Source organism: Manis javanica, chromosome 5 (assembly GCF_040802235.1).
Source record: "Manis javanica isolate MJ-LG chromosome 5, MJ_LKY, whole genome shotgun sequence".
NCBI classification, from domain to species: domain Eukaryota; kingdom Metazoa; phylum Chordata; class Mammalia; order Pholidota; family Manidae; genus Manis; species Manis javanica.
Window position 1 is genome coordinate 15,527,344 of NC_133160.1, and position 23,330 is coordinate 15,550,673.

General features: G+C 46.4%; 1 protein-coding gene across 14 annotated transcripts in view; it reads left to right on the forward strand.

The window, feature by feature from the left end:
- Positions 1-23,330, forward strand: part of PTPRT (protein tyrosine phosphatase receptor type T) — a 970,716-nt gene that overhangs the window by 319,386 nt on the left and 628,000 nt on the right. For all 14 annotated transcript variants that reach the window (XM_073236577.1, XM_073236581.1, XM_073236583.1 and 11 more), the window contains exons 3-4: positions 7,367-7,638; positions 16,244-16,325. In XM_073236577.1, the coding sequence (XP_073092678.1) occupies positions 7,367-7,638; positions 16,244-16,325 (354 nt within the window). The remainder of the gene's footprint in view (positions 1-7,366; positions 7,639-16,243; positions 16,326-23,330) is intronic.

A 23,330-nucleotide genomic window follows, 5' to 3' on the forward strand; every position in this document is an offset into this window, starting at 1 on the left:
GTGAAGATATTGAGGACCAAGAAGTTTTTTATTGACTTACTTCAAGTCACACAGCTAAGAAATAAACACAAGTGGGGGCTGGTTTTTACTGGGGCTAGTTTTACTGATTGCAAATCCAGGGCTTGTTCCACACCACCACAGCTGCCTGGCTTCGGGCAGCATTTGGGCCCCTGCTGCCATCCCCTGCCTTGGTGTAGGTGCTGGCGCTGGAAGCTGGCGGGGCCACCTGTCTGCAGGGATGGCTCTGAGCTCTTGGAGCTCCAGGCCCTCAGCTGCCAGTTGCCTGAGCACATTCATGTAATCTTAATGAACAATGTGCAAAGCCATTAAAAACTCAATTAGGGCTTTCTTTTTATTGCCGACGTGAGGAAATGCAATCCTGAGGTGCTCATGTGTAAACACAATAGCCGCCATCTGCTATGGAGAACCATTTTGCCTCCAAAAAGGGGATCTGTGTTGCAGACACATCAGTAATGGGGCGCTTATCAAGGCATTATTATGCACGAAGGGGAAAAATGCAAAATTTATGGCCAGACAGAGAGTACTTCCAGGCTTAATTCCACAATTTTCAGTGCTATGTATAATAACTATGAGGAAACTAATGCTGTTTTATGTCCCTTATCACGTCAGTGGAATTTTTGGTAGGGGGGGAAGAAAGGGAGAAGGGAAAAGAATGTATTTAGGCTTCCTCTTTCTTGTTTCTGACTGATCTTGGCATAATGACCAGCTCATTTTTGATCTCTGGGAAACTGACAGCCCTGGGATGATACTAATTACGCCAACTTGTTGATCAAAGGAGGTCCCACTGGGCTGCTGATATAGGAGGGCTTTGACTCCTGAGCAGCCTCTAAAATGGCAGACCTGTGCTCAGCTCCGATATAGGTCTTTCTCCTTGCTGGAGGATGTGGCCAATGCTCTGCAGGGTGGGCTATTTGTGTAAGCGGCACTAGGTGGCTGGATTCCCCTGCCCTAAGACATTATGCTTGCATTGTTGAATACTGTGGCCTTCTGCCTCTCGGCCTTTGCACATGTTGTTCCCTCTATTTGAAATCACTTTCCAGGTTATCACCAGGGACACTTTCATGGAAGGAATCTCTACTGAGAAAGATCAGAGGCTTATAGGGGTCTGAAGTGTGGAGTTCACCTCTATACCTGCCAGCATCTATTTATATCTGATGTGACTGAGGGTATTCCTGGGGAAGGGGCACTGAGCCCTGTGCAGTTAGGCGTGTCCTGCAGACTGGAGGGGCCCTGTTGCAGGAAGTGACTGCAGGGTCACAGATGAAAGAGAAAATCCATCACAAAGATGATGCCAAGTGGAATTAAGAGCTGAACTGTAGTGGGGGCAGTGGTACTGGTGAGCATACACTCTGATGGAGGAAGAAAAATGCCACGTGTTTGCAGAAAGAGCTGTGTCTTGAACCTTGTGACTTCGGGACCAAAGCAGTTCTGTTGTGTGTCCCTTAGGTATGTCCCTGAGTAGAGAGACACTGACGAGGATCTGCCCAATTATTAAGGCAGCACAACTGACAGCACCATTCAAGGGTCCTGTACTGAGAGTGCAGTGAGGATGAGGGGAGTGGCATCATTAGTTAAGTTGGCAGCGGGCATGTGCCTTGGGGACTTTTGGAAATATATAAGGAGTGTGGCTAGGAGTTGTAGTTCCTTCAGGTGTGTGTGGAGGCTTAAAGCTGGTCAGATTCCAGTTAGGGTTCATAATATGCTCACTCACTGGTGAGGTTTCACCTCTCATCCTTCTTCAAATTCCAAGTCAGCTTAGCCCACTCCTGGAAGGCATCGTGAGGCAGCCTGCCCGAGTTAATCACCTTGATTGCCTTGGTGGGTTGCATGCCTGTTTGTGCTGCACACCAGAACTGCCCTTTTAGATCGGTGGGGCTGGATTTGCTGCGTATCCTGTACAGTCTGTGGCTCACTGAGTCCTGGTTCATTTTGTCACTTGCTTCTGGTTCTGAAACTAGAACTGGGTGCACCTGCTTGGAGCCGATTGTGTGTCTGAACTTTCACTGTGGAGCAGGCTGGGGAAAGAAGCCATCTCATCTTTTGTGTTTCCATAGAGGAAGGTGGGCTCTGCCGCATAGACTGGGGAGTTCCTCAAATGTAAGAAGGGAGTTCAGATAGTGAGTAACCAAACCACAGACTGTCTCCAGGTCATCAGCCTGGTTAACCCTAGAGGGTGGCCTGAGAGCAGCCACACTTGGGGGTGACATCCGAGGAGCAGCACGGGACCATGGTGGTGGTAACGGCCAGCAGCACTGAGGAGTTCCTACTTCGGAAAGGTGGCCCACCCCCAGATCTAGCCCCAAATCTTGGTCCTTTTTCTGTTCTAATTGGGAGCCAAATGCTCTGACCACACACATTTTGCTTTTTACACCATACTCTCCTTCTACGACTTTGGTTAGGATGGTATCTGACGCTTCGAGGAATCTTCTACACTCACATGAGACTCCCCAGGGATCAGCCCTTTAGATAGTGTATACCTGCTGGCTTCAGGATGGTCTTTCATCCTGTACCTCTGGCTCAGTAGCTAGGGAGAGCGTATGTGGTCATAGTAGCAAATATTTACGATGACAGAATAATGGCCCTTAAATATGTCCAGGTCCTAATCCCTGGAAGCTGTGCACATGTTACCTTCCATGGCAAAAGGGATTTGCAGATGTGATTAAAATAAGGATCTTGCAAACTGGGAGACCTTCCGGATTGTCTGGGTGAACCCAATGTATAGGGTCCTTACAAGCGGGAGGCAGGAGGTTCAAGGTCATAAAAAGGTGGCATGATGAAGGAAGCAGAGGTGGTGTACACCCTTTGAAGCCAAGGATGCAGGCAGCCTCCAGAAGCTGGACAAGATGAGGAAACACATTATCTTCTGAAGCTTCTAGACTGAAAGAAGTCCTATCAACACCTCACCTTGATTTTAGACTTCTGACCTCCAGAACCATAAGAGAATAAACTTGTGTTACATTAAGCCACCACTGGCTTTGTGGTAATTAGTTGCAGCGGCCCTTGAACACTAATCCAGGATCTAACTCTGATGTCCCCAGCTGCCACCTGCTGGACTATGGAGCCTCTTCTCTGTTCTTACAAGGTTCTCCCCAGTTAGGCAGGATAGTCCCTCGTATTTCACGAGTGTGAAAGTGATCAGTTGCTCTGCTGCCCCTTTCTGGCCTCCTTGTGGAAGCTACTGCCTGCAGTAGGAGACTCCAACCACAGCTGCTGTGGGTGCCCTTCCCAGTGTCACAGTACCCCTGCCCCTCACTGGTGGTGCCACATGCTGACTTTTCCCTGCCGCTTTCGGTCACTTGGACCCCAGAGCAGCACTGTTTGTTCCCCCATTCCACCAAGACATCTGCGAGCAGGACCTTACCTGTCTGGCTTGCCCCCTTCCCTCCTTTGCAGATAGGCGCGGTGGGGGCAGGATCACCATCATCTTTTTCTTATTTCTCCTCAATTATTTCGTCTGTCTTGCTGAACCTTGCACCAAAACACATACCTTTCTGTTTAGTGTAAAGGTGAGGGCATGCTTTTCAAAGCTACATAAATCAAGATTAAGGTCCAGGGTAGTGGGAAGCATGGTGGGTGATCCTAACCCAACCCAGCTCTGGCCCATCTAAGACACAGATTATCTTAATGAGTGTCCAAGACATTTCTTTCTCAAGAATTCATTCTCAGAGTCCATTCATTTCATTCTCTTCTTTCTTTCTGCTTCTTTTTGCACTGGGACACCACTCTTAATGATGTCCCTATTTGGAGTGTCCTGGAGCTTTGCTTACTAGCTATCACTTTTCATCTTATCCCCTTAAATACAGGGATGTATAGGAAGTGGGGGCTTGACGGGGGTGCTGAAACAGTGATAACGATGCTAGCTGTGGAAATGAGCTTCAAACTCCCAATGACTAATAACCCAATAATAGTTTCTGCCTTGCTTAAAGCCCGGATGAGTGTTTCTCATAGGTGGGGGCCTTCTTCATGGCCATGGCCGTCAGGGAACTGGGCTCCTTTCACTGTGCTGCGTTTATCTTGGAATCCTGTGCTTTTGGCGTTTGGATGGGGAAAGGCAGCGGAGCAGTGATCTTCATACCTTAACGTGTGTACAAATCACCTGGGGATCTTGTTAAAAGGGAGATTTGAATTTACTTGGTTGGGGCTGGGGCCTGAGATTCTGTGCTTCTTATAGGTTCCTGGGTGATACTGACGCTGTTGGTCTAAGGACCATTCTTTGAGAGACAAGATAATAGTGACTGGAACAGCAGGGGTCAGGGTGTGAGTTGAGGGGTGGCTTTTATGGGGATCAAGCCTGGAAGTGGCACATTTCATACTCAAGCCCCATTGGGAAGGGCCCAGCTGCATTGTCCCAAGCTCTAAAAAAAGGGCTGAAGAATCTAGTCCAGCTATGTGGCCAGAATGAGGAGGACAGATTTGTTACCCAACTGGCAATTTCTGTTACAGGGAGAGTCAGTGGAGGGCCAAGCACTTCCACCAGCTGCGCCTTCAGGGGGTGGCAGTGTCCTCTGTCTACAGTCAAGGGGGCAGCAATGTGCAGAGTGCTCCTAGACTCATGGGAGTGGATGGATGCCATGTGGCTCCACCTCCTCAGTGAGCCTGCCTCACCACTGGAGCTCAGGTGAAAAGCAGGGGGAACCTGAGCTGGTGGAAGGGAGCCTTTCCTGACTCTGCGGTGAACTGTAAGCAGCCTGGTGTGGACGGGCAGGATAGGAGGGCAATGTCTGTCAGGCAGCATGAGATTCTGAGTGGAGAGAGTCGGACATCTTTTGCTTCTCAGGCTGCCTTCTCTTCCCATAGTGTGCCACCCCTCTGTGGCAGGGACAGTCACCCAGCCTCTGTCCCTGGGAAACCTGGAACTCTGTGGGCGGTAGATGAGCAGGCAGGTAGCTCCATCTTCGCCTTGTATCTCAGGCTCCCCCTGCAGTGGTTCCTTCCTTGCTGCCTCACTGGGAGGTTGTGGTATTTGGAGATAACATATCTGACAAGGGATGTCACTCCATGTGCCCTATGTTACTGCCAGGCCGTAAACGAGGAAACTTCCTGCAGGTGAAGAGGCCACCTTGGCTTCACCTTCAGAGGCTCCTGCCCCGGGAGGTGGGTTACTTCCTGATTGGCAGGATGGCAGAAGTCCGATAGCCCTTGGTTCGTGCTCTTGGTCTTTGTCACCTTCTTTCTTTCTGGCTTGTTTTGGGGATGAGCCCCCCCAGTGGCCCTGAGAGAACATCCCTCAAGGACAGCTCTGGCACCAGGAGTCTGGATGAAGTCAGAGGCCAGGAGGCCATGATCATCCAGCCGCTTTGCACGCCGTTCTTTCAGAGAAGGGCATCCAGGAAGCCTAATCTGGCCTCAAGTCTAGGTTGCTTTCGCTAATCTAGCTTTGTGAATAAAGTGGAGGTTTTAAACTCTCTCTCTCTCTTCTGTGTCTACTTTTAAATCATCTGGAACCCAGAAACGATGGGCTATGAGTGAACCGCAACAAGATACCGATTACCCAGCACTTCTAGCTGGCAGCCGTTTGCCTTTCTTAGGTATTAGGGCACAAGAATGAGCTTACTTAGACCTAGTGAGGTGGCTCATCTTGGTTGAGGTTATGGAGTCCTAAGATTTCATTCTGAGTTGAAGATTTTAGTGGCTAAAATAAGATTTCAAAGCAGCAGTGGTTTTCTAGGTGGGAATATTCATCCTAGAATCACCTTGCATTTATCTACTGTGTTTTATGATGCAGTTTATTTCATAGAATCATAGAACTCAAAGTCACAGAGTTCATCTTTCACCTTGATTGTGGAATTTCCTTGGACATCTGCATGTGTCTAGGTTCTATTTAGCCCCCTGCCATGGTGGGGAGCTCCCTTGGTCTCCAGGCAGATACTTTGTGCCAGCTCTACTTGTTAGAAGGTCCTTTGAATTGAACTGTGCCATTTGGTACTTTCTTTCATAAGTTTGTCCTCCCAGGCACCTTATCAATTAGCCGTTGCCACAATAATGCTGCCCAACAACCCAGAGGAAACTCAGTGTCAAATAACAGTGAGCATGATTTTCCTGCTCCTGGGTCTGAGCTTTGACTATAGCATGGCTGATCTGAGTTGGGCTTATTGACCATGTGGCCATACCGCTAGCTCTGTGGTGGGCATGGCTTGGTTCTTCACTATTGGTTGAGCTCAGTTCTTCTTTGCATGTGTCTATTCTTGGTCCCATGGTGCAGGGGGTATCAGGGCCCTGGGGCACATTCTTCTCACAAAACATGATGGTGATGCAGGAGGGCAAGCTCAGCTAGGCATGCATATTTCAGGCCTCTGCTTGACCCATTTTGTTGATATCCTGTTTACCAAGGCAAGTGCAGCCCAAAGTCAGGGATGGCGACACGTGCTCTGCCTTTTCTGGGAGGCCAAGGATATGGACCCTAGGAGGATTGAAGACCTAGAAACAGCCATTTAATCTGTCAAAGCCACTCCAAAGGGCCTCACTTTCTTTCTATGGACAGCCTGTTTAATGCTTGAGAAAAGTAGTCATGTTTTCTGCAAAGAGTAATAGCATAAACTTTGACACTGGAGAGAATCAAAATCCCATCCATCCTTCCTTGTCTGGGTGGCCCAGGGCAAGCCACTCAATTTTCAAATAAAATGAAAATCCTCTACCTCCCATGGTTATTCTGTAGATTAAATTGAACAATATATATAAAAGACACCTAGCATCCCACTGGTACTGCTTAAGTGCTTACCAAGTATTACCCTTTATTCCAGGCTGAACATCTTCTAGTTGGTTCTCACATTTCTTCCCTGCTTATTGAAAATATTCTGCTTTTTATATGTCCTCCTCTCATGTATAGAATAATTCCGTGTACTGAATGCAGTGTTTAGGGTAGTTTGTGGTTATTCCCTGTGCTGAATGCAAGGCTCCAGGTGGAATATGTTAAGACGTCACCTCCTTTAGTGTAGAGGTTCTGCTTCCATTGAGACAACCCAAGCTTGCATGAGGTTAGGTTTCACAGTTCGCCCTTTTGAGATTGCAGTTCACCAAATTCCTGGGTTTTTATTCCGTGCTTCTTTTAGGAGCCGCTGGATGTAATGTTTCTTCTGTAAATATTTATAGACTGTCTACTTTGTAGACATATTCATACATATGACCGTCTCTTAAATCTTAAAACAGCCTTATTGAGTAGAGTTTTTAATTCCCAGTTACAGAAGAGGATACTCAGGTTGAGAGAGGAGATAGCATCTTCAGGATTAACAGATGCTCTTATAGGGACTTGATTTCTGGCCACATGTCTATGGATGTGACTTATTATCAGAAGGATTTTCTTTCTCTCTCCTTGTCTCTACTTCCTGCTCCCTGTGTGGGTCTCCAGGATCCTTCATGATGGTGAACAGCTCTGGGAGAGCCTCTGGCCAGAAGGCCCATCTTCTCCTGCCTACCCTGAAGGAGAATGACACCCACTGCATCGATTTCCATTACTACTTCTCCAGCCGCGACAGGTCCAGCCCAGGAGCCTTGAATGTCTATGTGAAGGTGAACGGCGGGCCCCAGGGGAACCCTGTCTGGAACGTGTCTGGGGTCGTCACTGAGGGCTGGGTGAAGGCAGAGCTTGCCATCTCCACATTCTGGCCACATTTCTACCAGGTATGGCATTTTACTATGGTTTGATTTTTTGAAAAGTAATAATCTATGTATTTCTTGCCCTGCCTAGAATTGTTGAGAAAGGACTTCATTTACTCACTCACTTGTTCAGCTTGTGTTCACTGAGCTTCCCTTACCAGGCCCTGTGGATGTAGAGGTGGTCCCGCATAGCCCCTGCCTTCCTGGAGATTATGATCTGCAGGAGGAAACTGATATATAAATAAATAATTACAGTATAGCAGGATGCATGTGGGCTCCTCAGGACGCAGGAGGAGCATAGACACTGAAGCCTTTTATAAAATAATTGCTGGTTGCCACAACCTGATGAAGGAGGTTCTGTTATCACCCCTACTTTACAGATGAAAAACATTGAGGTCCAGAGAGATGAGATAACTAGTCAAAGATCACCTCTGGGGAAGAGGGTGTTGGGGAGAAGGCAATTAAGATGACTTCTAAGAAGAGATGACAGTCAGGCTGAGTCTTGAAGAATGAATTAAAAATGATTGAAAAGGGCCTTTGGGTTGTCAGGGATACCACATGCCTTGGGCTGGAGGAATGAGAGAGTTTAGAAACTCTAGGGTGTCTAAGGGTAGGTTACAAAGGAGATATAGAGGGTGCTAAGCTTTCAGAGGTCAGCAGGCCGTGGCCGGCTCTGAGGGCCAGGTTGCAGAGAAGAAACGTGCTCTGCTGCCTGGAGGAGTGCTACTCAAACCATCTATGCTGAAAGAGCAGTTTTTCTCCTCAACTCACTGTGGACTAGCACTTCTATATCTACAATAAATATGTTGCAGCAATGCCGAATTGCTGTAACTGTTTCTAAACACCTCTCTGTCTTTCCCTACTAATCTCATTGTGGACTGAGAACACACAGGGCACAGACTGGCATCGGCCGTAAGCAGGCTCGGAGGAGCACAGCTCCAGGTCATTTTTGTTTGGGACTTTTGAACACTGTTGTTTTTTTTAAGCAACTTTATTTAGGTACAGTGTACATATCGTAGAATCCACCTATTTAACCATGCAATCCCATGACTTTTAGTAAATCTACTGAGTTGTACAATCACCACCGTAAACCAGTTCTAGAAGAACATTTTTATCCCCCAGTAAGATTCCGTGTGCCTGTTTACAGTGAATCCCCAAGCCCACTGTTGAAAGGTTTGAAGTAAAAAAGTGACACAGTCAGATTTGCATTTTGGAGAAATTTCTCTGGAGTCTGAAGCAGAAGGTGGTCTTGGGGAGGTCAAGGTCAGAGATTAAGAGCTTCTCAGACATCCTTCAGTTCAACATCCATGGCACAGTCCTTTCAGATATACTGGGCAGGCTGTTGTAGACAATATGTAAATGAGTGAATATAGTTGTGTTGTAATAAAACGATGTGTGAAGACAAGTGGTGGGCCAGATGTGACCTCCAAGCCATAGCTTGCTGAACCTGATGTAGGTGACAAAACTGAGCTCCAGAGATGGACAGTGAAGCCAGGGGTGCACAGCAAATCACTGGCAAAGCTGAGACCAGAACCCAAATGCCCTGGTCCTAGACTCTCCCCTTGCATCATTGAGTATCAGTGGAAGTGTCTCTACAAGAAAGGCCTCAGGTCTCCAGTTAGAAACCCCCTGTGATGCAGAGCCTTGATGCAGATGGGTACAGGATAGGGCCACAGGTGCAAGTATAATGAGCAGGAAAAGTGACCCAGGAGAGGGACAATTCTGTTACTGACCATGCTTTCTGATGGGGTACAGAAGGAAAAAGGACATTTCATGGGCATCCCATGGCCCAGCTCTTTGGTAAGCATATTGCCTCTCATTTATCTGTATAGTGACGGTCTGTGTTGGGGAGTAACATGTCCTATGCCCTATAGGGGATATTAGTGGTATATTGAAGTCCCTATTATCCTGCCTAGGTCTTCTGGCTCCAAACTCGGTTTCCTGCTTTTAGCAAAAAAAAAAGCTTATCTGTCCTGAGAATCATCTACTCACTAGCTGTGTAATGTTGGCTGTGTCCCAGAGTCATTCTGAATCACAGTTCTCTCATTTTCAAAATGAGGAGGGTAAAAGGATTAATGAAGGATTAAAGGAGATAGCGTATGTGTAGCATCATGTCAAGCTCGCAGTGGGCCGCAGCAATTATTGGAAAGAAGGGAGGAGGAAGAGAAGAAAAAGTGGAAAAAGAGGAAGGAGGAAGGAAGCTTTTTTCAAGAAATGACCACTTGGTTGAGCTGTCCTCCGAAGCCTGTGCTGTCCCTGTGATAAGCAGCCTCCTATGGGAGAATTTTCTGATTTCCAACGTGTTGGCCACTACAATGTCATTATGTGGCATTACATCCTCTACTCTGAGATTTCTGGTGAAAAGGCCACTAATGCACTGAGAGCAGCAGTTTAGAAATGACATGTCACACATACGCACAGCCACCGCTGGCTAGTCCCATAGCCACACACACGGCGTGGTACACACAGGTGCGCACACACCTGCATGCTCTCCGTCTCCCTGCACACTCCGGGGCACCCACCCACACCTACTGGATGACGAGAAGAGGGCACATGCCAGAAGGTTTAAAGACATTTGCAAAACGGATTTTAAAATTCGCCAGACCCTGAGCTCTGGGTCTGCATGTATGATTCTGTGGACTAAATATGATTTCAGTTTTCAGCGGTGCTGGGCCTCAGATCCTGATGGCTTATGTATTCATTTATTAAAGTCATATTTCACAGTCCTAAAATTGGCTTTTAGCCCTGCGATAAACAGGGAAATTTCATCATTCTTATTAGTGGGCATTCTTGCACCTGGACTTCAGTGGGGCCTGGGATGAGGGTACCCCGCTGCCATCAACCCCCACACCTGCCAGCTCTCAGTAGAGCAGGGTCTTATTAAAATAGCTTAAGCCATGCTTTAGAGTACTGCTCCCTTCCAGGTGATATTAATTCTATTTCATGTTTTTAATGATTCTAAACTTTGCTGTCCTAAGACTTAAAAAGATAAAAGGAATTTGTATTAATTTCACAGCCACTTGCTCACTCTGATCTCCAACACCTGTCTAGGTGACACGACCTGTTATTTGGCACTTGTCATTTCCATGGAGACCATGAAATTTAGGACTCACTTGACTTGGATTCAGCTGGACTCGAATCACAGTCTCTTTTTCAGGAATTTCTCTGGCATCTGGCAGGCTGTAGGTTTAGTTACTTCACCCACAGTTCAGGAGGGTGCATCACAGGGAAGGGGGCACTCCCCCACCCTCCAAAGTCCACCCTTCTCTTCTTATTTGCCCACCCCTCAGCTCTAAGCAGCAACCCCCACTTCTTTGTTCTATTCAGGCCTCTTTGGGCTGGTGCAGGCAAGAGTGTCTGTCTTGATTTTACCCTAAGCCATCCTTCCCCATGAAAATATATGTGGTCCTCTTCCTAAAAGGGGGTCTGGAGAGCCAACATTTTTCTGTCTCTTATCTTTTGAGAAAATGTTTGCAGCCTCTTGAAATTTTTGCTACATAGATTCTCTGCTCAAGGACTATAAAAGGTTAGTATAAAATGCCAGCTCTCTTAAACCATTTCCTGAAACATCCACACCCTCCCTCCAAACAGATATACAGCCTGCTTTTTGGGAGGGGTTGAGGGCTAGGGGGTAGCGGGTCTGAGCCTCTCTTGGGAATTTATTTCCTGGCTTTGCCCAACAATGCATGCACAGGAAGAGGTTTGTGCCTTTCCATAGGAACACTATCTCCCCAACACCAGAATGCCTCTAAGACCTTCTAGAGCTGGGGCGTGTGCAGTTGACAGTAGGTCCACATGGCAGCCTTGGGGTTGAAGAACGTCCTGCAGAGAAGTTGGGATCCCCAGCCTATGCCTTTCGCTCCAGGCCCTGCCCCCACCCCCCTACCATGGCCCCTGCCTCCATCCTCTGACCGTGGAGCATCACTGGGTATTGGCGTGGCCCGCTTCTGCCTTCCCACTCCTCCACCCTCCCAGTTTTTATTATTTTTACTATCATTCAGTCTCAGATGATGAGATTCCCCTTCTAGTTAGTACCCATCTCCCCACTGGTATCCTGACCCCAGCTGACTCCTACTCCCTCTAGAATGTTGTTTCATCAATTTCTCACCCCCTTGTATGTCACGCTATTTCTCTGATTCATTCTTCTCTTCCTACAAACATTTTCCAATCTCTGCCATCCTCCCAAGTCCTCTACTGGGCTTTTAGCCCTTGGCCTTGGAACTACATCTTCTGTCTTCCAACATGACCTTATTTAGTTCTATACCTTTAAATGGCATTTAGATGCCAAAGCCACTACAACTGTTACTCTGGTCCTAAATCACTCATGGATATGCCAGTTTCCTACACGGCATATCCATATTTAATTGGCATCTCAAACTTAAAGTGGCTAAAAGGAAGGCTTGATGCAGCCCTGCCTGCTTGCCCGTCCATACACATTCATCGTGTCATCTTCCCTGGGTCAATAAATGATGTCAGAATCAGATGAGAAGCTCAAGACACAGCCTGAAGAGTTCTCCCCAAGGTTCCCTTTCCTTCCCTTTCCCCCCTCATAGCACAACAGCAATTAATTTTCATCTCTACTTTCAAAATATCTCTCAAACCATCAGCATCTTTATTCTCCATAGCCAACACCATCATCAAAGACATCTTCATCTTCTGATTGGATGACTGCAATAGCCAATTGATAGGTCTCTTTGCCTCATTCTTGCTCAGCTGCGCACCTCCCAGTTTCCACACAACAGTCCCAGTGATCTTTCTAAAATGTAAATCAGATGTCACTTCCTCCCTTTTAATCTTTCAGTGACTTAGAAGGAAACTGAAGCTCCCTGCTATGTCTTGTGAGACTCCATGTCATCTGACCCCCAACTAACACTCCAGCCCTGCCTTGTGTCTCTAGCTTTCCAGCTGTATCCCAGCCACACCAGCCCCATTCTCGTGTTTCCAGATCACCCAAGCTCTTCCCTGCCTTGTGGCTTTTGCTCTTTCTGTCACCTCTTGCTTGACTGGCCACTTTCATCTTTCTGGTCTCAACTTAATTATCACTTTAGAGTTCTCTCCCGACCACTTTAAGTAGATCCCCTAACCCTTAGTTATTCTTAATCACATTCTTTTTATTTCCTTCATAATACTAATCACAAATGAGTTTAATTTATTTGTTTGTTTCATTTCCACTTCTATTCACTAGATTGTGAAATGCATTGAAACTAGGACCTTAATTGTCTTGTTCACTTTTATAGCCCCAGCAGGTGTCCCAGTATTTGGTTCAGAGTATAAATGAGTGAATGGATGAATGAAGACACTGTTCCTGGTCCCAAGGGATTTTAGGGACTGAAATGATTCATGAACAAGCCACTGCAATATTGTGTGATAGGTCCTATAGTGGAGTAAAATGTACAGTGAGTGGCACATTGTGATAGAATAATATGCAGAGAGATGTGAAAATGTGATGAAACAAAAACATTTGATTTTTATTATAATTATAAAATAGCTCATTTTTATTGCAGAAAATTTGGAAAATTGAGAAAAGTATAAAGAAGAAAATATTGACCAACCAACCTCCCTAGTATGATTTAAAAAATTACATTCATGTATTATTACCATTCCTACTTCATCTTTTGTGATTTACCTGCTGAAGTCACTTGCCAATTTTTCTTTTGGAAAGTTTATTTATTTTGTAGATTCTCAATAATTCTTTTCACACAACAACAGGTTATTTACCTTTAGCTGGTACATATATAGATTTCAAATCTTGTTCTCAACTTACATGTGGCTTTTAATTTTGTTTTAGACTTTTGTTAACATATAAAACACACTTTGACATCATAGTTATTAAGAAGGTATTAAGATGGTATTACGTATTTAAGAAATACACATTTCAATTTTCAGAAATTGGTTTTTAAGCTTTTGTCATTAATTTCCAGCTTTAGTTAATTTGGTTAGAAAATGTATAGACCAGAACCTACCCAGTTTCTTCTTTGAGAGATTTATTGAAGCTATACTTTATGGTATGATTTTGGTAAATAATTGATGAGCATTCAAACAGAAATTTCATTTTCTGTTTATATTCATAACATATAATTAGTAAATGCATTATTATATATTTATTTTTTCCTATTTGATTGGTCACAGTTGAAAACATGGGTAAAAGTCTTCAAATACTGTTTTTTCCCCATCATTTTCTCTTTCTAACTGTATTGACTCATGCATTTTTAAAAAATGACCATTTTAGTCCAATTAATGGTTTTCATTTTTCTTTTTGATTTAAATTCTACTCTTATGCTTTTACAGTATTTTTGCAATAACTGTTTTCTGTTTATTTGCATTGCCCAAATCCCTGGTGGGTTGTAGTGCAACCCACTGAAGCCTGTATCTCAGGAAGGATGGCTCATTGGACAATGAGGGAGATGGTTTAGTAGGGAAGCTGCTCAGACCTGTTGTGTACAGACGGCACACACAGAGGCATCTATATGATATCTAGGTGCAAATGCAGACCTGTGAGCTGGGTGGGCATTCATGTGGAAGGTATAGGGAGCTGGCTTGGGGATTATCTGTGGATTGGCAGCTGAAGGGAAGAGTGTGGACAGCAAGAATGAGCAGAGGAGTCCCACATCTGAAGAGTAGATGTAGGAGAAGTGTTTACAAAGGAACCTATGGTAGAATAGCCCAGATTGATGAGAAACACCATGAGAATGAAATGTCACTTGATCCTTGATAGAATAGAGAACAGAAAAGGAGAAGCTACAAGCGTTGCAATGGTAGGAAAATGGGCAAGTAATAATGAGAATTATAGCAAACGTTTACTGAGAACCTCCCGTGTACCTACATTGTTCTCAGAAGCGTGTTAACGTTTCTGAAAAATTACCCAATGAGTAGACACCATAATTACAGATGAGGAAACTGCTGCACAGAGCAGAGAGGTTACTTTGGCCAAGGTCACACACTACTAAGTGGTCTAGCCAGGACTGCAGCCCAGGCATTCTGACCCAGAGCCTAAGCACTATACTGTCTTCCTTCTTAAAGTTAGATACAGGTTGAAAAAAAAACCTATTTGATTTAGTAACTAAGAGATAATAGGTATATGTGTTGAGAGCATGGCATGAGTTTTGCGGTTAGTGTTGGGGACAGAGTCTGGATAACAGTGGGTTGAAATTTTGCAGTGGGAAGTAAGGAAGTGTTGAGAATGAGTGTAGATAAAATTGCTGAGAATTCCAAGTGTGATTGAAACACAGCTGGACTGTACTAGGGAAGAACATGCTGCCCAAGGGTAGCTCTTAAAGAACAAGAGAAGACCATGATTTGCATGTCAAAGTCAGGGATAAAACGGAGGGTTTGGAGATGCTAGATAAAGAGAGAGAACGGAGAAGAACCAAGGAGCTAGAAAATACAGCTGAAGTGTGGGGATCAAGAGTGCAGGGGTGCCTTTGGAGAGGAGGGAGTGGCTGATGTGCAGTCATCTATGGTGCTCTCCAACCTATGTGGTTGGGTTGGTGGGTAAGAAGTTAGCAGTCAGCCCATCTCGTCCTCTGGAAGATGTGATGTGGGTATCTGCTGGGGTTGGGTGGGTAAAGTTGGAAGGGGAACACTTGTGTGGGGCACAGAAGTGGAGAAGGCAGATCTGCCGTAGGCTTGCCCAAATTGACATAAGGAATTGGGGCTCTCAGTGAGAACGGTGTTGGATAAACCAGCACGGGGTGAGGGGAGGGACCTGGACTTGTTGAGAATACAGGGCAGTCCAGGCAGGCAGACAGACTCTAAAGTGGAGGCCCAGCACCACATAAGAGCTGTGGGGCAGGGTAAGAGGAGCGAGTTGTGGAGGAGCGTGGGGTAGATTAGGAGGCTGGGTCAAAAGGTGGGAAGCTGGAATTTACAGTTTCTGGAGTGGACCGGGACAAGTCTGAGGGCATGGCCAAAGCAGATGAGAAGATGAGGCCCTTGGAAACAGGGAGGCCATGGCTATTGGTCATGTTATCCACACATATTCCTATCTCCTAGGTGAGTGTGGAGGTTGAGTGACAAGGAAAGCTGTTAACTAAGTTATCAAATCTTTCCTGAAAGAGGCAATTTGGGTGGGAGTCAGAATGGAGAATTCAAAGAACTTGTTGCCTTGGATTCCTGGATACCACCAGCTGTGCATTGCACTTATTTTCAAGAGGGGTACTTAATTCAGGTGGAATATATTCCTTGGGAATATAGAATCAAATCAGGGTCAGCCCTCCTCAGTTTACAGTAACTTCCAAGATAAGTGTTCCCTCCACCTTCATGAGAAAGTTGGGATATTAGGAAGTAACTCTTCTCCGTGATTCACTTGAAACAGCAATGAAAGGCACAGATTGGGGTCCCTAGGCCATGTTTGGGTTTTTTTTCCTGCATCCGAGAGATATGTGTGAAATCCATTAAAAATGTTCCATGTGTCTGCCTCTTCTTTTGCTAGTCACCAGACTGTGGCCTTTTGTATCTTGTTCTGAAAATCCAAGTCAATTGCCAGGGTAGCACTCGAGCCACACAGAAGGCCTCTTTGGGTGGTTCTGATGGGAAGCAGAAACATAAAGGGTTTGGGGACTGGGCAGATTCCTGTGATGAAGACCCACAGCCACTTCTGTGAAACTGACTCCCACCTCGTGTGTTGCAGGTGATATTTGAATCCGTCTCTTTGAAGGGCCATCCTGGCTACATCGCTGTGGACGAGGTGCGGGTCCTCGCGCATCCTTGCAGTAAGTCCGCTCCCTCCCCCTAACACAGTCTTGCTCGGCACCACACTCCATAACTTGGAGGCTTCCATCCGCACTATTCATTCAGCTCACAGACATCTCGCACGCTCTCTCTTTTTTGATCCTTCAAAAATGCTTACAGACTCAACGCAATCAGTCCTGAATAAATCCATAATTTTGCTGGCCTGTTCAACAGGCAGCAGCACCTACAGGAATTTGCAGAGAGTGGCAAAACATCTTCGTTTGAATCTCTCTCCATTATTAAGGGAGTCTAAAGTCCTGATTGTTTATTAGTGGGATTCAGACCACTGAAGTGGAAGAATTAGAGGGCTTTGGATAGAATCTGGTGCGATTGTCTTAAAAAAAGAACAACACCAAAACACTGAGCAAATTAGCACACTGTTCACTCACAGGGAAAAGTACCCCAGAGCTATTAATTCTTTAAAAGTAATTTTAAATATACTCATCAGCTCTGTGTAGGCGTATGGAGAGATTTCTCCTAGTGGTTAGTACTTACCGTGCAGTGTCAGGAGTTCTCAAAGGCCTGCCTTTCCTCCATGCCCACCCAGGTCCCCCTTAAAGTTCTTCCTCTTTGCTGTATTTATTCCAAGATACCGGAATGTGTTTGAGCAAGGAGCTGTGGTTCCCAGGTTCACTAAATCTCAGAGGGGCCAATCTTGGGTGCAGGTGTTTGAAGTGGCATCAAATTGAGTGACTTGTGGTGGGGAGACTGTCATCAAAGGGATATACATGGGCTCGCTCAGCTCTTACGAGGGCAGCTGGAATGCCAGCCCTGTTAGTTTGTTAGTGTTCTGTAGACTGAAGATGCCCATGAATATCTGGGCAGCCATCTGATTCCAGGTAACTCCTAGTAGGGCTCTCTTTCCTTCTTCCTTCCGGCTGTGAGTCATGCTATGTGTCATGGTGCAGTTTATCCTTCTCAGGAGATGTCATGTGCCCTGTCCTTCCATGCCTTCCTCTTCTCCCATTTTGGGGCTCTTCTTATCAGCCCCATCCAGGTTTCTTTAATTAGAATGACTCTTTCCACTTGTGCCACAATAAATTTGTCAGAGCCTCAAACATTACTCCCTTCTCCTGGCACGAGAATGCCATTGTTTGACACACGGGCACAGAGCGATGTCTCTGGAGGAATTTGGGGTAGGCTAAGTTCCAAGGGATTTTAGCAAGATAGTATTTTGCATAATTGTATTTGGTGTCTGTGCGAGAAAAATCTCCTTCCCAGGAATCAGTCAGCATCTCAGGAATGCTGAGATCCTCCTAGACTCTCCATTACTCTGGCTTAAGGTACCTAAGTCTCTGGGTTACTTCTGAGTCTGGGATTTTCTCAGACTGTCCATTCAGTTATGCCTGGCAAATGCCTCTGTTGAAGCAGACCTCCTGTGACGGGAGTCCCAGAATCTGCCCAGCTCGGCAGGGTTTATGTAGTGGATATGCCGGTGAATCCCTCTTACCGGGATTAAATCTCCCGCTCCCTCAAACTCCTGGGAATCAGCATCAGCTGCCCTTCAGAGAATGATCTTTGACCTCCGACCAGGCAGCTGTGTCTGGAGATGTCCCTCTGCCTGTGGTCCACTTAACCTCACACAGTCAACAACTCAAGACATCGTTTTTGAGGCTGTCTCTCTGCAAAGGGCTTCAGCCCTCCCCACGCCCTGCGCACATCCCTTCCTCGCGGGGACCCTCACCTTGGCTGTTGCCAGCTGTGTTCGTCTTCCTTACCCCGTGCTTGATCCTTGCACTGGTCTCTGTAGCAGGTGAGGGGTTTGCTCTTCGCAGGACAATCTGGCCTGGCTCTATCTCCTGGGATCCCAGAACTCTGCTCTCTCCACTGTAAGACCCAACCTGGCACCTGTCTCTTGTCCCATCTTCACCTCTGCCTTAATTTCCAGCACTGTCCAGGTTTGCCATTACAGCCAAATGCTTCCTTCTGTCTGAGAGACCTCCACTGGAGAGGGTTCTCAGGAGGACACCCCCACACTCCCTTGGAATCTCACTCACTGGGGCTGCTCCTGAATTTCGGATTCTCCTGACAGCTTGTACTCCTCCTGCTGAGGAGCGTGGATTGCATGGTCATGAAATTTCTGAGAGCCAGTTACCCAGCCAATGGGCCATGGGTCATAACTCAGGAAGACGTGACCCTGCCTGTGTTCCTGTGTAATGGGCTTCGGTGAGTTCAGCCTCTGTGCTTAGGCGGCCTAATTTAACTTCCCAGAAATCAAAATGTGAGGACCCTGTGACAGTGGCTGGAATTGGAAAAAGTCCATGTAACTGTATATATAAATCCTGGCAGCGCAGTATGGACCTGAGCGGTCTGTCCACAGCTCATGAGTAATGTGGAGCTGAGTAGGCCCTGGCACCAAGGACCTGTGTTCAGCCCATATCCAGTTTTTAGTTATCCTTTTTTTCAAGAAATAAATTATTGAGCATTAGTTATTGTGAAGAATGCCTGCTGGACATTGGGAATACCTAAGTGGTCGAGATAGGTTAGACGCTTCCCCATGGTGTTGCCTTAGCAGAGGGGCAGAGGGAGAAAAGACATTTAGTAACTAGTATTACTTATATAATAGAATAAATGTGAGTGACTAGGATCTGGGGTGTGGAGGGCTCCTTAGAGAGGGGGTGTCAGGAGAGGTGCCTTTGAAGATGTGACCTGAGCTGAGACAGTTATAGAAGGAGTTCACTGTGTAACTTGGGGAGGGGCATTCTAGGCAGAGAAAAGCAAGTGCAGAGGGCCTGCAAGGGAATCAGCCCAACACCACCAGGCATCCAGAGCGCGGGGAGTACAGTGGGGGAGGGGTGTGAGCGGATACTGTGGGGGGAGGCTGGGGCCTGACCATGCAGGGCCCCGAGCCACGTGGTCGTGAGCAGTTCAGATCTTACTCCAAGTGCAGGAGGCACCACTGGATGGATTCATGCTGGGGAGTGACTTGATCTCATTTAAGTGTGAAAAGATCACTTTGACTATTCTGTGGAGAATGAATTGAAAGGGAATAGAGAAGTCAAGAGACCTACTAGGAAGAAAGTTCTGGGGTCATGCAAGAGAAGGTGGTGGCCTGGGCCAGGATCGTGGAGAGACAGCCATTCACCATGTATGTACTGAGCATGTGCTCCACGCCAGGCACTGTTCTGGGTCTGTGGGGGATAGTCAGAGAGCTCCATTCTCTGTCCTCATGGGCTTCCACTGAAGTAAACGGGACTGAAAATGAAGCACACAATCAGCTAATTGTATGACCTCCAACAGAGGATTTATTAGTCTGCTTGGGCGGCCATAACAAAGTTCCACCAACTGGAGGGCTTATGCATCAGAAATGTATTTTCTCACAGTTCTGGAGGCTGGAATCCACGAGGAAGATGGCAGGTTTGGTTTCTCCTGAGGCCTCTCGCTCCCCTTCACGTGCACTGGCCACCTCACTCTGTCCTCACATGGTCTTTGCTCTGTGTGCATGTGCCCCTGAGGTGTCTCTGTGTGTCCAGATTTTTTCTCCTTAGAAGGATACCTGATAGATTGGATAAGGATCCACTCTAACTGCTTCATTCTCCCCTTCACAGGCCCTTTCTCTAAATACAGTCACAGTCTGAGGTACTGAGCATTAGGGCTTCAACATATGAATTTTTGTGGGGACACCATTCAGCCCATGACCGGTGGTAGGCAGGGCTCTAAAGAAGCACAGAACATAGGGGTCAAGAGAGGTGGACAGGTGGGGGACCTACTTAGGAGGCAGAGCCAGCTGATCCCGTGTGACGGGTTAGACTGGAAGCCAGACACATCAGTACCGCTCTACTCCCACATTTCTGGCTGAAGCAACTGGGTCGTCCTGCTGGGGGTGGTGTGATTCTGGGGCAAATGGAGTTGAGCACAGGCGCTACCTTCCAGCCGAGCATGGGTGCTGGGGGCTGCCCGTGGGATCAGGAGCTGTGCAGTCTGCTAGTGGCCTCTGAGCTGCCCTTTGGACTGATGGTGCTTTTTCCCCAACTCCAGCCATAATATTAATGCATTTATGACTTTACTCATGGATTATTCAAAATTTATCCTCAGGCTTTGTAATTCTCTACACCTGTGCTCCCAAACATTTTTTTCCATTGACACATGGTCAGTGTTTATTAATAAGTGATTCCACTAAATATTCCAAAAGTTCCAGGTGGGGGGTTGTACCTGATTTGTAATCATATTCCTGATTGATTTGCACTGAAGTTATGACTTTAAAACACTTGCCTCGCAGCTTCTGAAACAGCGACTGAAAAACAGGCATAATCCTCAAAGGAAATGATTTTCTCTTACAAACGGAAACTTCTCGTTTATATTTTATAGCCCATTTAACATTTTTGTGTTTTTCTAAAAGTATTTTAGCCGTAGTTGCCCTCCGCCGTCATTTCTCAGTGTTAGCCATTAGCACGGCCAATGCCATTATAACCATGTGCGGTAAATGTCAGCACAATTTTCCACTTGGTTTCAAAGTTTCCAGCTCTTAAGTTGACTTTTAGAATTTCTTAAACTTTTTTTTCCATCACATCCTTGTGGGGCCATGTCGCTGAGCCCACGGAGTGTCTGCAACACATTTCTAATGTATGTACTGGGCTTTCTCCTCAATTGTGTGGCTTCCTACTGAGCGCTGTCAGGTTTAAAGAGCCAGATAAAGGCCACAATAATATGTCTTCAGATGCTACTCTGACATCTGCAGGAGTTTAAAATGTCACTAGAATCAAAGTATTTTGCCCCAACTGCACAGCCAGTTTTCTGTTAACCCCATTCCATGGGGTCAGTTTTGGGGGTGCTGGGGCTTAGTGGGGAATGAGTGTGGAATGCCTAAAACCATGAGCTGGTGGCCGGTCTGGGCCCTAAGGTCAACTGTGTTTGACCAAAGATTGGGGAGCTGGACCTGGAGGGGTCATTGCTTTCCCAGAGCTATAGATGCTGCAGGAAAATAATAGCTGAGAGAGCCCAGGGCTCAGGATCAGACTGAAGTTGGGGGATGGGAGAAGGAGGTGTCCTGAGAAGCTAGGGGCTCAGAGAAGTGGGTCAAACAGGCCTCCAACACAGGAGGATCCCCAGAGAGAAACATCTGTCATGAGCCAGGGATCAGGCAAGGGTGCAAAGAGCAGACATAAGAATTAGGGCATGTGGACAGAGTGCTAATCGGGAGGAGGGTGGTCTGGATAAGTTCCTGGATCTGGAGCTGTGATCTGGGGCTGGCGTTCATGTGATCCTGCACCGTGATGTCTGGAGGGGTGGGGGGCATCACTAGACTTGTGGGGCCAGGCCAGTCAAGACTGGCCAGTGGGAATTGTTCCAGATCACTTCACGTAAAAGCTACATAACAGAGACCACAGAATAGAAGAGCATACTCTTAGATGTATTTTGTTATATCTGCCTGGTGTTTCAGTAAAATTCAGCCAATATTTTAGAATGAGGGATTTTACATAAAACCTAGGTTTCTTACTTGCCTTAAGAAATCAGGTGATGGGCTGCCCTGAGCAAAGTATTCTTGGGCAGACTCTATCTGCTGCATTTAAGGAACAGCTGCCCCTTTTCAGTGGGACATGGCCTTTATCCTGTGCCCCTGAGTCCCCACCACTCCCTAGCACCTCCTTGTCACTGAGGCTGCCATCAGAGACCAGTGATTACTCTGCTTGCACTGCCTTTCTTACAGAGAGAAATCTTTATTTTACTCAAGTCTCTTTCAAAAGTAGGAGACTTTATGAAGCAAAGAGGTGATGTTTTTGCTTGTTTTTGTTTTGTTTTACAGCTGAACCACTTTCTTCATTTATGTAACTGTCTGGTTTCTGTAGGTGCTTGGGTTCATCAACTGTGCTGTGAACCAGTCAGTGTTTCACCAGAATATTAAGAGTCAGGGCCACTAAGCCTCTCCATGCTCTACCATGGAACTTAGAAGGGAGGGAGGAGGAGGGATTGTGGATGAGAGAATCCAGCAGAAGGTCTGCTGCTGAGAAGTACCAAGAGGCAGAAACCAGCAGGGGCCATTGATCCAGGGAAGACCCATTTCTAATTGGACAACTCCCAGAGGCCACACAATTTGTCCACTGTCCCCAAGGAGACATCCCTTTCTAGAACCCAGCAGAAAGCCTCCCAGCACTGAGGCTAAGGCTCTGCCCTCCCTCCCTCAATGGAGTAGATGCTCCTTCCCCCTTGACACCCTGGCATAAATGGATTTTCAAGGTTCACTCTATTCCCACTTGAGGAATCAACTTGAACTGATAGTTCCAGAAATAACTTCACAAAATTATACAGGGGAGTAAAAAGGAAACAATTTCAGACAGTCAAAGCAGCATGACATTTATCAGGTTGACTAGATGCAGGAACCTTTAACTCTGAGAAGCTCACAAGGAGAAGTCTTCCCTGGGCTTTTGATTGCTGGTGCTACTCTAGTGGTGGGGTCCCCAAGGTAGCGTGAGCGGGTCTCTGAGCTTTTATCACTGGTTTAAAAACCTGAACAGAAGGCATATGCTTGGGCATGGCAAGACTGCCTAGTCATGTCAAGGGTCTCAGCTTTTGCTGAGCTTTACAGGTGGCGACACAGTTTGTGGACCAGACAGTTCACAGCAGGAAGGCCATGGGGACAAATGGCAAGGAAGGGGGTCCCATGTGATAAAATGGTCAAGAGCAAGGAAAGGAGGCTGGAATGTCAGTGCAGCCCTGCCCGTGAGCCTTCCTTTGAACACTGGGGTCCAGATGATACCAGTGACCACTTATTGCCTGAGAGCAAGAATCTCATTTCTAGTTAAATGCCAAGTTTTGGTCTAAAATGGACGTGGACTTAATTCTGTTTCTCTCTCTCACTAATGCTGCATAGCTCTAGAGAAGTTAAACTCGCTGAGCCTTGGTTTCTGTCTCTCTGAAAGGAGAGTAATTGTGTCTGCTTTACAGGAATGTTATGACATTAAATTAGATAAAACAATTAAAGTTATTTATCACAGTCCTAGCATTGCAGGTGCTTTGGATAAGTTATTGTTATTATGAGATCATTGTTA